Raw genomic sequence first — 14,747 nt, 5'->3', positions numbered from 1 at the left:
TTGGAGCCTGGATGCTGGGGAAGTGAGTAAGTGTGCCAGGAGACGTGAGCGTGCTCGAAAAGCCGCAGATCCGGCCGCGCCATCCATCCAGCGTGGCTTCCAGTCTGACCGGGGGCAGAAGGGGGATAAGCTACACGGAAGAGCCACAGGGCGGCCAGGGGCACCTAGAGGGCTTCTGCGCCAGCCTCGTCATGCTCCCGTCTGCCACCGCCACCACCCTCGCCCTTGGCACTTCTGGTCCTCCGTCAATCTTAACTCCATTTTCTCCACTACACTTCTCTGATCTCCACTCCATTTCCCCCGATCTGTGGCTGCCGTCTGTGGTGGCCACTCTATAACCCCCAGATCTGGAATCAGGATAAGCATCTGCCTTGTTCAATCACATCCGGGCTGCTGTTCTCACTCCTGTCAACAGCCAGTGCTCTCTTCTTACACACCTTCCCCGACGTGTAAAGTTAATGCTCTTAATTTTTACTAATCTGATAAGTGAAAGAAGGTGTTTCATTTTAATTTGAATTTCTGTCATAGTAGGTAGGTAGAACAGGTTTTGAAATGTCTACTGGTCCTTTGGATTTCTTTTTGGATTTGTCTTCTAACTTTGCTGTATTTCGTTCTCCAATAGTGTGTAATTTTCATGAGATCTTTTTATATATGGCTTCTGTTTTTTGTTTCTTTGGTTCTTAAATGCCATCACTATGGCAACAATGAGAGAATAAAATGTAATGGAATGAGGTTATTAAGTATAATGAATTGCTCCACCCTCACTGAAGACTTTCCAAGTGGAAGATGTATCTTGTAATGATATTTTTAATAGTCATTCGTGTTTGCCACAGAGCCGACCTGAAGGGGAGCCTCTGTTTAGACCTGTCCCACAGATCCTAATTAGTAGCGATTCTGTTGTATCCCCACTAGGGGGTGATGTTGAGCTAAAGACCATTCCCTGTGACTGACTTTGAGGCCCCCGTTCAATATATATTCTCAGTAAAGTTTTACTTCTTCACTCAAAACTGAAAGGATGCATTCTTCTATAACGCTCCAGACAATTGGGGCAGAAAAGAAGGGCAGCGCTTTGAATTCAAGGGTATCTGAAATAAAGAGCTTGGCAGAAGCACCTGCTTCAGGCAGCGCTGCGCAGAGACAATGCGCTTTATTCTCTTACGAACATGGGAAGCTGAAGGATCAAAGGAAGGAAAGATTGCATGGAAGCGTGGATGACGTCCTTCGTGACGCAAACGTTACCAACCGTTAAATATTTCCACAGGATCTCATTTCTGCTTAAAATGTAATCTTTCCTAGGTTCATGTCCCTAAGCTGGCAAAATTTCCCTCCACGGCCCTGCCAATGCCTCGCTCTGCCCGTGCCAGCCCATCATCTCACAGGGCTCGGAGCACTGGCCTCCGCGGCTGGTGCGCTTCGGGCCCCGCCCACCGCGGCGCTGGCCCGGGACACGGTCCCTGGTGGCCTCCGCTGACAGTCCAAAAAGCTCGTGACATGGGAGGAGGCCGGTTGTGTCCATTTCCTCCATACACATGTCCAAAAGCCTGATCAGGCAGCACCCCTCGACCTCTGAAAGGTCGACCTCTCCGAGGGCACTTCGTCCTATTGCGCACTTGGTTTCTCTGCAGAGATGGCAACCTCGGCGCCTCTTTGAAAAGCCACGGTCATGCCATTTTGCCTGTATGAGCCGCCTTGGGCACTTGAGAAGCATTGCTGGGCACCTGAGACCTATCCCAGTTCCAAGTTGACTTGACTCCAGCCCAGATGGCTGGAGTAAGATCAAAATGCCCAAGGGGCTAACGGCTAAATGGCCGTTACGTGGCAAATGGGGCAAACTTCTCCTACCCACAGTCTGGCAAAACCCATATTTATAGAATATTTTATTTTGTTTTATTTTATTTTATTTTTTAAATGTATTTTTATGTTGACATTGGTGAATGAAATCCAATAAGTTTCAGCTGTACACTTTAACAGGAAGGCGTATATATATATATATTATATATATATAATATATATATATATTTACACTGTGTCCACCTCCCATAGATTTCTTTCTGTCACCACATATTTGACCCCCTTTACCTCCTACCACCACCCCCCCGATAACCACTAGCCTATTGTCCACGTCCACGAGTTTCTGTTTGTTTGTCATGTTGCTTTTAGGTTTCTATCCCACATATAAGTGATATCATGAGATTTTCAACTTTTTCTGTCTGGCTTATTTCACTTAGCATGATTATCTAAAGGAGAATACTATTTTAATAAAGAAGAGGATCTCAAAGATCCTAATCCAAATGCCCCAACTTACAGGGGAAGAAACTGAGACTCAGAATGTCTTACTCAATTTGATGGAATAAATGTGAATCTGGCAATCTTTGGTTTCAGACTCGTCTGATTTCCAGACATCTCAAGAAACTCGGAGCTTCGAACGCTGGAATTTGTGGAAACACATGTTAGGCTCAAGCAGGCACATTCACGGTTTCTCTTTGGGCATCGCTGGTATTTCATGGTGCTTTTCTACACGGCCCTGACGGGAGGCTCCCCTGGGGATGTTTACGTCCTCAGTGCGCGTTCATGGCATGCGCTGGACAGACGGGGGTAGCTGTCCATCGCACTCCCTCTGTGACCACAGGCCCCCTCACCCCCAGGAAACACCAGAATTCACTTAGCAGAATCTAAAGTTCTGCTGCTGCTTTCCCTATTTACAGTAAAAAGAATCCCCTTTGTTTTTAAGTGGCGGTGAAAGTTGAACAAGTGGTACAAATGAAAATTATCTTTGATGATACTGTATTGAACACTGAAAATTTGCTAAGAGATTAGATTTCGGATGCTTTAACCACACACACATGCAAAGTGATAACTACGTGAGGAGAGAGACCTGTTAATTAGCTTGACTACAGTAATTGTTTAATTATGTTTATATATATCAAGTCATCTTGCTGCAGACCTTAAATATATACGATTTTAATAGATGAAAAAACAGAGAGGTCATTAGGGCCCACTGGTGCCCTTATGAAAAAGGGAAACACGGACACACATACATACGCATATCACATGAAGACCCCATGACTAACTCCACGACTGCCAGCAAACCACCGGGAGCTAAGGGGGAGGCAAGGAGCAGAGTCTTCCTCACCGTTCGCAAGACTTCCACCACAAAGCCACGTGAAACATAGAATCAGCGCGGTCACTTCTCAGCTTAAAGCCTCCTGGTTCCTGATGAGGTAGCAGAACCAAAGCCTCCCAGCCCTGCCCCGCCTCCGCAGGCTCAGGTCAGCCTCTGGCTTTCTCTTGCCTTGCCAGTAAGTGTGTATCCATCCAGCGCTGTCCCTTGGCTCCATGTCTTGGCTGTGCTGTCTCGTCTGCCTGGCACGACCTTACTCTCCACATCTCAGGGCCCTGTCTCTTGCCTGGGTTACACCTCCTCACTCTTCAAGACCTGGATCTGTGTGGACCTTGCTCAGGAAGCCTCCAAAATGCCCATGGTCTGGGGCGGTGCCCTTCTCTGCTCCCAGGTCACCTGGGTACATTTCTAACACTTAGCACGTTGTATCATAATCATCTATTCATTCACGTGTGTGTCTCCTCAGACCTTAGCACAGTGCATGCAGTGGGTGCTCAATAAGTGCATGTGGAATCAGACATTCATTGAATAAACAACGACTCCACAAATTTTAGAACAGCTCCAGCCCAGATGCAGATCCCTTTCATTCCCAACCAAGAAATGCTGAGCGGGAGAGTTTAGCAAAGGATCTAAATAGAGAGGGCGCACCTCAAAGGGACAAAGGCCCAGAAACCTGGAGTAGAGCATCCTGCCAGAGGACAGGCAGCTTGAAGTAAACTAGACTCCAAGCGAGCTGCCTCATTGTGAAACTCGTCTGGGCAAATCCTCCTGGAGAGTGAGCAGCAGGTCATCCTACAGATCCCGGGACAATATGAGAAGGAGGCTAATCTCTTGTCTGTAAGATTCGGGCATTTTAAAATTGGTCACATGGGTGTTTCCAAATAATCATATTAACTACACAAGTAAAATGTAAGAGAGCTTTTAAGGAATTTCAAGCACACAAATAGATATGCACATTATAAAGAGTGCCTGTACCCCGGGTATTTTTTTTCCCCCGTCCTTTCTCTTCAGAGACAGCACCCTGGGCACCTCGGACGCGGGACACACTGAGTGCCCTTGGGGAGGACCCTCATCCCCTGCTCCCGTAGCATTTGACTCACCATGCTCAAGCGACGAAGTGAAAACGGTTAAAGATAGAGATGTCTTTATTTTACCCTACTCCGTCACGCTATGGCTGAACCAAAATCCATCCTAGTCTTTATGTCATCAGAACTTCATCTTTCCCAGACACCTGGGACCAGCAGCTCACCACACACGTGCTGCAATAGGCCTGGCCACGGCCAGTGCACTGGCGAGGAGGCCTCTGGCACGTCCCTGGCTTGGACCTAGGCCAACAGCATCTGAAGCAACGGCCGCAGACATCACAGAGAACGTTTCCAATGTCACCTCGGATAGTCTTTGCTCCTTCCCCCACTGTCTGTGTCCCTTTCACGGCAGGGCTGCAATCCATGACCTTTAGCCAGATCCCCTCTGCCACAAAGGATGCGGGACTCTGAAATTTCCACTCGTCAGGGAGACTGGAAAGAGGAGGGATGATGGGAGGAGAGAGTCCTGAACCCGGACCGTGACCTCTAACCTGGCAACCATGTCCTCTCCCAGAGGCCCAGTGGCCCCCGCGCACCGAGCACCGGGAGCCTCAAGGCCTTTTCTCAGCCTGAATGTCCCGCATCTTATCCTCAAGCCCCTCCTGGCTGCTGTCAATAAAGAGATCTGGGGCCCAGTCCTGATTCTCCTACATGATAACTATATCCCTGGGTGGGTCCTAGAGTCAGGGACTCAGGACCTCAGAGTGTGAGGGACGTTTCACATCTTTTAACAAAACCTTGATAGTTCAATGCTTTCTTGGTACCCTACAAAAATATATGAGTATACCTAGCCATTATATGCCTTCAAAGCATAGGGAAGTATCTTGTCATAAGTATATAGAGAAGGTGAGTTGGGAATCCTACAGTGATAGAGGATATGGGGTCAGAAGTTACTAAACTCCTCTGAGCCTCTGAGTTTCCTCCACAAAGTAGAATAACAATAGAACAAACCTCACAGGAATGCAATGAGGACAAAATGTGTTAAACTGTGTAAAGACTTAGGACGGAGTCTAGCACTTACTAAATACTATGGAATATGAAGTGTGTGACGTGAACACATCTTTCACAGGGTTACGAGGCTTATATACATCAGTGCTAAGCACAAAGACTGATCTAGTAATAAGAATAATCTAATGATGCAGGAACACTCATTGTAAAAGCGAAGAATGTGAGGTTCAGAGAAGTTGAGGAATTTGTCCATGCTTACCCACCCAGTAAGTAATCACTATGCCATAACCCTACATCAGAATGGAATATTTTCTCCCTAGTGCAGAGCTTGATCGTTTCTCTGTTTGGGGTGGGCTGGACCAAGGAAGCCCCATCCTGCCTCTCCCCCCTCTCTCCACATTATCATTCCATTTTAATGTTCATAACTGATAACATCCATTATTTATACTTGTAGTATTACATTGAAAATGCATGTAAAATGTTCTAATAATTACAATTTTGGTAGGGACCAGCTATTAATTTATGAGGTGAAAGAGGTACATTTCTTCATTAGTAATATGAAATATATGCCCCCCCCCAATTTTAAAGCTTGCATTTCTTCTCTTATAAATTGTTTTCACACTTTTCTATAAAACTACAACATGATATTTCCTGCTGGTGGCTAATGAGAGAATTATGGGAAAGTACAGAACATTATTCAAATGCACGGCATTGCCATCTTTTTTATTTCCTAGGAAGACGTTTTGTTCAGCGGCTCCTGACTGATCGCACTTTGAGCAAGTGCACTTGCAAGCGTTGCTCTGAATGTTAAAAGAGGAAAACAGGAATTCAGCGCATCAGGAACTTGCCACGTCGCAAGAGGTCCGTTGCCCTTGCTCACACTGACCTCTTCTTTACCTCGCCACTTCTTTGTGCCAGAAGAGCAGAAGTCTGACCCTTTGGAGATGCCACCCTCTCCCCTACTGTTCTCTCCGACCTGAGGCACACTTTCTCCTACTTCTCAGAGCCTCTCGGAAGGGGTGAGCCAGCCTGCTCCTTGCAACCAGAACCTTTTCCAGATCCTTGAACTCCTGTGAACTCACATGAAGCTTTTGACCTCTCCTTCTCCTTGGACCCCCTAGAACTGGCATTGTGCCGAGCGTCTGTCAGGTGCCCCGTCTCCACCGAAAGGCTCTGTCTCCTAGAGGAGTCTCTAACTGCCCACATGTGTTGATAACCCAGAGAGTACTGTCCTAGAGGCTTTTGCTGCCATTCTTCCTTCCTGTCTCAAATAAATCCGCCTCTCTCTCCTGCCACGGGTCCCCTCTCCTTACCCATCCTTACGGGGTTTGGAAGACGACGTTTCCCATTTCTAACAGGTCTTCTTTCCCCTCACATCCCCTCTCCTTCTAACGGCTTTCATGTTACCCTCGCCTCTCACGTGTCATACTCTGCCTTTTAAAAACACACCAGCGCGTGCCTGTGGAAACACAACTGTTAGTTCACCCTGCTTCTCCTTCAGAAAATGGACTGTGATTTCAAAAATTCTGCAAATCCGAAAATTCTACACCCACACACTGCGTCCGACTCCCCGTCATGAAGGTGGTGGGGATACTGACAGAGGTTGCTTGGTGGTGGTCGGCTGGCAGGCGGGTTGGTATGAAGAGCCCAGGACAGCCGCGCGCTCGCGTCTGGTGCCCCAGTGGGGAGGGCTGGGGGCACCTACCTGGGGCCTGTCCAGCATGACAGCCTTGGAAAAGTTTCATCTCTCACAAGGTGGGCCAGGGCTCCACGTGCTCTAGTAAATAAAACAAAAGCTCAAAGGATGTTTTACGGTCCAGCCTCGGAAACTACGTAGCATCAGCTCTGCCTTATCCTATTGGTCAAGGCGTTTACAAGCCGGCCCAGATGCGAGGGGGAGGAACATGGACCCTCACCTTTGGGTGGAGCCTCCATGAAAGGTTCAGGGGTAGAGCTGGGCTGCGAGCTGGGGATTAACCAGTCGATAGCAGAAGTTCACTAGCGTTGGCAAGAAATGCTGGCCCTTCTCACACAGTCAGTCACACCGCAGCAAACATTCTGTCTCTGCTCAGTCACCAGCCTCACAGCCTGCCGACATCCCGCAGAGGCCCTCCCCAATCACCCATAGTGTTAGAGCCAAACGCGAAAGGCTTTTCTTTGTTTTGTCCTCTTTTGACATATCTTGTAAATTTCACACTGTCGACACCCAACCCTTCCTTGTTTATGGTCTCAAAACCATGGCTCTGTGGCTGTATACGCTGTTTCTTTTCCTAACCCCACCCCTGACAAGGCCGTTCTTCCCAGACCGTAACCGAGTACCCCTATGGCTTGGCCCTGGACCCCTTTCCTCGTCCCATTGTACTCACTCCCGTGTAAACTGTCCCCTCTTTCATCGCGTCCACATTGCTGACTCCCAAATACCTCCCGGCTCCGATTTCTCACTCTCTTAACACGCAATGTGCAGTTTCCTATGGCGCCTTCCTAAACATTATCGACACCCTTCTCTTCAATCATTCTAAGACTTTAAAAGCTGATCTTATCTCTTCGCCCCTAAAATCGCCTCCCTTTACCAACTGCCTCATGACAATCAGCTGGCACCATCGCCGAGCCTATTACCCATGTTCTTAAACTTGGAGTCATCTCTGATAAATCGCCGACGCTCTATCCGGTCGTTCATAAAGCTGTACTGTCTACCGGTTAAATGCTGTCATTTGTGCGGGAGCACTTTACAACCTGCAAAGTACGATGCAGGCATGAGATGGTTACTCCACACTCAGGAGAGACGTTCGGGGTCTGCTCTCACGGGGCCTTATTAGGCTTCTGCAGCTTCATGTCTTACCACCTTCTTTCCCCGTCTCTCCTTCTCCATCCAACTTCCCGGCCAGGCCAACAGGACGCATTCCCATATGTTCAGGATGCTCTCCCCAACATCTCTGCCTTCACGCCTGCCACTCACTTCCCAATAAGTGCTCTTGATTTCAACAGGTGTTTGGAGAGGAAACCCACAGTCTCCTCCTGTTTATCAGAGCCTCTGACCTTGGCTTCCTCCATCCCTGGAGCCTGAGCTCCCTTGGGAGAACTTTGGGACTGGCTTCTCATCCAGGACACACAGCTTGTTCTTAGAAGTTGGAAATTATGCTGCGGGGGCTTCAGACCTTATTTTCCCTGCTCTTGGACCAAAAAGGTTAAAAAACGCTCAAAGTGAACCTGTGCTCAAGGGCAGAAGTAGGACAAGCTCCTCCGCCAGCAGCAAGCACACTTTACAATGTCCCTCGCTATGGGCAAGTTAGCAGCAGGATGGCTCACCTTGGGTGGCTCTGGGACCAATTCTGCTCAGATGGAAGCAAAAGCAAGACAGGTGAGGGGCCCAGGGGGAGAGTAGGTAGCAGCAGACGCGCACTTGGAGCCTTTCTGCTGCGTGCCCTAAGAAATGAAATTAAAAGAAGCAAGCGACATCTCTCTTCGTAGCACTTAGGCGTTTACTGTTTGCTTTCTAGTATGTCTGTGACCTCATTCGACATCCCTTTACGAAAAGTGCTCACACGAAATCTTATTTCATTTAAAAGTTCAGAGCGTGCAAGGTTCTCGGGGAGTCAGAGGGAGGAGCGCCCCACTCTTGCTTTGAAGGGCTCTGGCTTGGCAGGACCTTGTGCCAGGATCACTGAGGTCGCGCTTGTTTGGGGGAGCCCCCGGCTTCTCCCTGCCCAGCCCAGGACGCAGCCGGGAGGGTGACAGAAGCCTGGGTGTGGGGGTGCTGGCCGCTGTGCGCCCTCCCTGATGCGCTGAGCGCAGGGCGCAGACGTCTAGGTGCGCAGCGAGTGCTTTTGGGGTGAAGGGCGGCTCCCCAGGCGCCAAGCGAGGATGCGGGTGGGAGGAACCCAGCGCCCAGGGCACGCCCCGGCAGGTCCCACGCCCGGCTCTTCCGAGACCTGGCGCGGCTCAGCCCCGACCGGCCAGCTACATAAGCGGCGCGCGGAGCGCAGGTAGCGCGGCGCTGCGGGCCTGGGCGCAGCGGGTGCTCCTGGAGCGCGCGTGGGGCAGGAGGCGCCGCCGCCACGCTCGGCCCCGCTCCCGCGCCCCTCCTGCCCAGCGGCCCCCGCCCCCTGCCCGGCGGAGAGAGCGGGTGTGCAGCTCCCGCCCGCAGGAGGGAGAAGAGGCAGAGAGAACCACCCCCCTGGGGGCTGCAAGTCCCTCTCCCTCGACGCCGGCGCTGCGCTCCGCACCCCGAGTGAGGATGATGGGCCCCACGACCTCGGACGTGCACCCGACCATGGCGGTCAAGCTCTTCTCCGCTGGAGTGGCGGCCTGCGTGGCGGATGCGATCACCTTCCCGCTGGACACAGCCAAAGTCCGGCTCCAGGTAGCCAGCGAGACTGGGGCGGAGGGCGGGCGGACTCCTGCGGTGGGCGCCGCTCCCGCTCCGGCTTTAGTATAACCGCCCTGTCTCAGGTAGGCAGAGCAGGTGGCCACCTTCAAAACCAGTCCGGCCTCACCGCATGCATGAGAGTGGACACTGGGACTTCCCCCAGATTGACAGAAGAGCCACAAGGGACACAGAGGATGGCTTCGACCAGGACTACTGCCAAACCTCCCAGAGTTAGGGTGCACGGAATGTCCTAAGAGCTGAGAATATCGGCCTCTCTCGATTTTGCAAGCCAGGCTGTTTCTCCTTCTATGAGTCAGCAGGGGCTCCTTCCCATCCTATTTACTGCTTTGGGGGTTCAGGAGAGTTCATGGGGGGGGGGGGCGTTCAAAATGCGCACTGTAGCTAGTCTCTCTCCACATATATGTAGCAATACATACATACATACATGGGGGAGATGTCGCTGAGAAAAGGAACTGAAAATAGGAACACAGTGGGAAAAATCTTGGCTCAAGGTTTCTCCACGGAGGACAGCCTGATACTATTTTTTTTTTCCTCACCAGGTAGGAGCTCCTACGCAATTTTCACTCCCCTCTGACCTGTATCTTTCTCCTTTCCAGATCCAAGGTGAAAGCAAGACCTCTAGTGCCATTAGGTATAAAGGCGTCCTGGGAACAGTCACCACTCTGGCCAGAACAGAAGGGCCCATGAAGCTCTACGGCGGGCTGCCCGCTGGCCTCCAGAGACAAATAAGCTCCGCCTCCCTTCGGATCGGGCTCTACGACACCTTCCAGGAATTCTTCACCACGGGGAGAGAAAGTAAGCCAGAGGGCTCCTGGAAGGGCCGGACAGTAGCGACATGCCCTGGGCCCAGCTCTGCTCAAAAAATGTGACACGCGAGGTCGTGGTCTTTCTAACAAATGAGCAGGCAAATATCAATACATGAACTGGTGCCCCCTCTCGGTTCGAAAATATTAAAAAAAAAAAAAGCGAAAAATAGGAAAGAACGAAGTCACTATTTAAATAGGCATTGTGTTTTCTTTTTCCTTGAAAGTCTTCATTTTAAAAAATTTCAGTCAGCTTTGTGGTCTAACCTTACTGTGACTTAGCACATATCCAGAACATGATCCACATGCACAAGCATAAATACTAACCACTAAAATTAAAAAGACATATAGATGCATTCTGGGTCTTGACTTTTATTTATTTATTTATTTATTTATTTATTTATTTATTTATTTATTTTCTTTTCTTCTCTGTGGATGGCAACAGGTAGTTTAGGAAGCAAGATCTCAGCTGGCCTGACGACCGGGGCAGTGGCAGTATTCATCGGGCAACCCACGGAGGTCGTGAAGGTCAGACTTCAAGCACAGAGCCATCTGCATGGCCTCAAACCTCGCTACACTGGGACCTACAATGCTTACAGAATTATAGCAACTACGGAAGGCTTGACGGGTCTTTGGAAAGGTAAGTAACTTCAAGATGGATTTTAAAGTCATTAAAATCCTTACATCCAATTAGCATTCTATCATAAAACAGAAGCTATTAGACATTTTCCTCCCCCCCACCCCCAGGGACTTCTCTCAATCTGGCCAGAAGTATCATCATCAATTGTACAGAGCTAGTAACGTACGACCTAATGAAGGAAGCCCTCGTGAAAAACAAAGTACTAGCAGGTAACTAATTTCCTATATCATATAACGGTCTGTGCATGTACAGTTTCGTTTTGGAGCTTGTCTAGAATCACTTAATTGTGATCGTTTTCCCTTCAAAAAAACTAAGCGATCTTGAATATTCGATATGGCTTTCGAGAAGCAAATTCTAGTTTCGCTGCAACACATTTTTTTTTTTTTTTTGCAACGAAAACAAACTGCAATCGTCTTCTTACGACAGCATTTTTCTCGTGTGATCCAAACACGTGGGACTCGTTACCCAGCAAGCTTCAGACGAGTCCGACCTGTGCTGTCTCCAAAGGAGCCAGTTAGAGTTCATCAGTGTTTCACCCACATGTAGTTCGAACAGATAAGTTCCTAAAACTACTGTTCTAACAGGTTCTAGAGACATTGAAATTCTCCTCGGACATTGAGTTTAATAAAACACAGTATTAGATGCCTACGCATCACGTGTCAGGCGTTTTGCCATACCCTAACGACAGAGAGAAAACTGACGGAATATTTTCCCAAAACACTTCCAATCCACTATGCCATGTACTATTTGCCATCTTTTTCAAGCGTAAGTATAATCCTGTATTATTTTAGCCGCGTTGGCCTCCTGTTACCAACAAGCTTACGAGGCTCTGCTAGATAACTAAGAGCTGGCAGCCCCTCCCCAGAGCCTGACGTTCCGCTGATCCATTGCAGACGGTGTGCCCTGCCACGCCGTGGCGGCCGTCATCGCCGGATTTTGCACGACCGTTCTGTCCTCTCCAGTGGACGTGGTGAAAACCCGATTCATCAACTCTCCGCCAGGACAGTACACGAGTGTGCCCAACTGCGCAATGACAATGCTCGCTAAGGAAGGACCGTCGGCGTTTTTCAAAGGGTAGGCCGAGATCGTCCGCGTCTAGTGTGTGCTCAGGGGTACGGTGTGCTTTGGGACGCTGTCTTATCTAAACGACTGACAGGTAGCTGGCCGGATATACTTAGAGATTCCTTGCCAAACATTTCTCCAATCCACCAGTTCCACTATGCAGGAGTATTGATTTTCTCAGCCTTGACCAGAGGCCCGTTCAAAATCAGTGACCTTTCCCTTGGTCCCAATCTATTAGAAATGGAACAGTATGCTAATTTCTCGGGGCAGGAGAACTACAAAGTGAATAGAAAGCATAATAGAAGGCTATTGGAAAACAAGAATTGCCTTTTACTATTTTAATGACTCGGTTTAGATTGTATTAAACCAAAACTAGGGGAAAATCATTGTCATCGATCTAGAAAAGTGATGCAGGAAATGATGTGGTTTGATTATCACACCCACCTAGAAACTAGTACTGTCTAGTGGATCACATTTTCCCACAAAGCAATATTATATTATGGTGGAAATTCCTCCCTAAAAAATATAATGTCAACTAATTTATGGATATGCTCAACAAGGATTCCACTAGCAGTAAACTAAGAAAATTCTATAACCCTTAAAAATTGTAAGGTAGTGTCTCAAACCTTATAAGCATAAATGCACCATGCCCATTATATAAAACAGTACAATTGACCATAACTTGCATTTATGACACATTAATAAAAGTGAAATATATTGTAAAATTAACTTGAAATAGATTATCAGTTATTAATCATTAGCCATTTAACAGTAACTTTTTTCAAAGTTAAAACCTTTTGGGTGGGTATGTGCTGTGACAAGGACGAACCCTGAAAATGTTATGCTAAATAAAATGAGCCAGGTACAGAAAGGCAGATATTGTATGATTCTGCTTATCTGAGGTACCGAGAGTAGTCAAATTCAGAGACAGAGGCTCAGTGGTGGTTATCAGGGGCCGAGGGGCGGGTGTAGTGGGGAGTTATTTTTTAATGGGTGCAGTTTGTTTAAACTGACAGTAAGATTCTGGGGATGCATAATAGTGGTGGTTGTACACAGTGAATTTAATACTACTGAATTACAACTTAAGATGGTTACCATGGTTAAGTTTATGTTATGTATATTTTACTCTAATTAAAATACACACACACACACACACACACACACACACACACACACACATCCAGGAGCCAGCAGAAATATGTTAAGAGTCCTCCCCAAAGATTCTTTGATTTTTACAGGACAGATCTCTTTAAAAAATATGTCCAAGGCAGATTTGACTGATGACATCTTTTTCTCCTGGAATATTTCATTGCTACAAAAAGGCATTCAAAATCAATCATTTGGTCTGTACAGTTTGGCAGAATTTTAAAAATAACAACAAAAACACCAAAAAAAAAAAACAACCAAAAATTACACTTAGACCCTTGACAATCTGAAAACAAGAATTGCCCAGAGCTAGACAGCACTAATTTGTTGACTCTGAAAAATGGTCTACTCATTTATTACTTCTTTGATTTCTCCTCTTCCTCTTTGAAGAGTTTCCTACTTCCTGTTCAGAAAGCAAAGCGAAACAAAACAAAAATATTCCCTACCCCCAAAAAAAGAAGGCGAGGCCATGAAACCCGAGGAGACCAGCTTTGGTTTGGCAGGAACGTGTTGTCTGGGTTTTGTTGTTTTGAAGCAGTGTAAGACATCTAGATGAAACCTCACTTTAGGCAGAGGAGGGATAGATGAAGAACAGGTATTTTTAAGCATCTTCGTCTGAGAAGAGTGGCTAAATTAAAAGCATAAAACTGCCTGTGCTGTAATTGCTTTGAGAATGGCAAGCAAACTAACAGAATGGTGATGCGCACTTTCCTAGATTAGTACCTGCCTTCCTGCGACTCGGATCCTGGAACGTCATCATGTTTGTGTGCTTTGAACAGCTGAAGAGAGAGCTGATGAGGTCACGGCAGACCGCCGTGGACTGTGCCACATAGTTACCTTCAGGAAAGGGATACAACATACCAGTGCGAGTCTGTGCCAACTGGATAATTAAAAACAAAAAACCAACCAACAAAAAACCCTTCACTTTATTTCACCCTAAAAAGATAAAGGAATTCTGGTAGAGTAGAGAATTTTGAACTATTCCTTCTTTTCCAAAGGAAAACTAAAACCTGTTGTTTCTTGTGACTTTTATTCCGTGTTTTAAGGAGGGGAAAGGGAGATATTCAGTATTATTCTGGCAAACATAACATCCAGATTAAGTTGTTGCATTTGATTGATGATTTTGTGTGTTTGGTGGTGGTACGGGGGTGGTCTGAATTGAGTTTGAAAAACTTTAACATGTCTTAATTATAACTCAAACTGACAGAAAAGGAAAACTGAGTGAAATGCGCTTTATAAATACTTTAAGATGAGCAGTTATCAAAGAAAATATTACTGTTTTTATTTACTAACCCAGATATCAGTTAAAATATATTCAATAAAGTATTGCTAATATCTTTTAAAGTTTGTCTTTTTGGATCTATGTCAAACACGAGCTGAAGTTCTCCTGGAGTACAGACCTGCCCGACAGCAAGAGCAAGTCTTTACAATTAATAGGCATAAACGTCCTTTAAATGCTATCGGTATGGATTTTTAACTTTCAGCCTATATTTTACAGCACCTATAACGAGTTCTAAGACACTACCTTCATTTGGGCTTTGCTGTTATTAGAATC

General features: G+C 47.2%; 1 protein-coding gene across 2 annotated transcripts; it reads left to right on the top strand.

The window, feature by feature from the left end:
- Positions 1-9,261: 9,261 nt before the first annotated feature.
- Positions 9,262-14,290, top strand: UCP1 (uncoupling protein 1). Of its 2 annotated transcripts, none has more exons than XM_016154085.2 (6): positions 9,262-9,514; positions 10,138-10,336; positions 10,790-10,984; positions 11,092-11,193; positions 11,878-12,058; positions 13,913-14,290. In XM_016154085.2, exons 1-6 carry the CDS (start codon positions 9,389-9,391, stop codon positions 13,965-13,967), a joined length of 858 nt encoding a protein of 285 aa, XP_016009571.1. In that variant the 5' UTR covers positions 9,262-9,388; the 3' UTR covers positions 13,968-14,290. The 2 variants fall into 2 exon arrangements, with proteins under 2 accessions (XP_016009571.1, XP_016009570.1); XM_016154084.2 differs by having other exon boundaries at positions 13,908-14,289.
- Positions 14,291-14,747: the final 457 nt, after the last annotated feature.

Source organism: Rousettus aegyptiacus, unplaced genomic scaffold (assembly GCF_014176215.1).
Source record: "Rousettus aegyptiacus isolate mRouAeg1 unplaced genomic scaffold, mRouAeg1.p scaffold_m13_p_16, whole genome shotgun sequence".
In the NCBI taxonomy this organism is placed as follows: domain Eukaryota; kingdom Metazoa; phylum Chordata; class Mammalia; order Chiroptera; family Pteropodidae; genus Rousettus; species Rousettus aegyptiacus.
The sequence above is the reverse complement of the archived record's forward strand: the minus strand, read 5'-3'. Positions and strand labels throughout refer to the sequence as shown.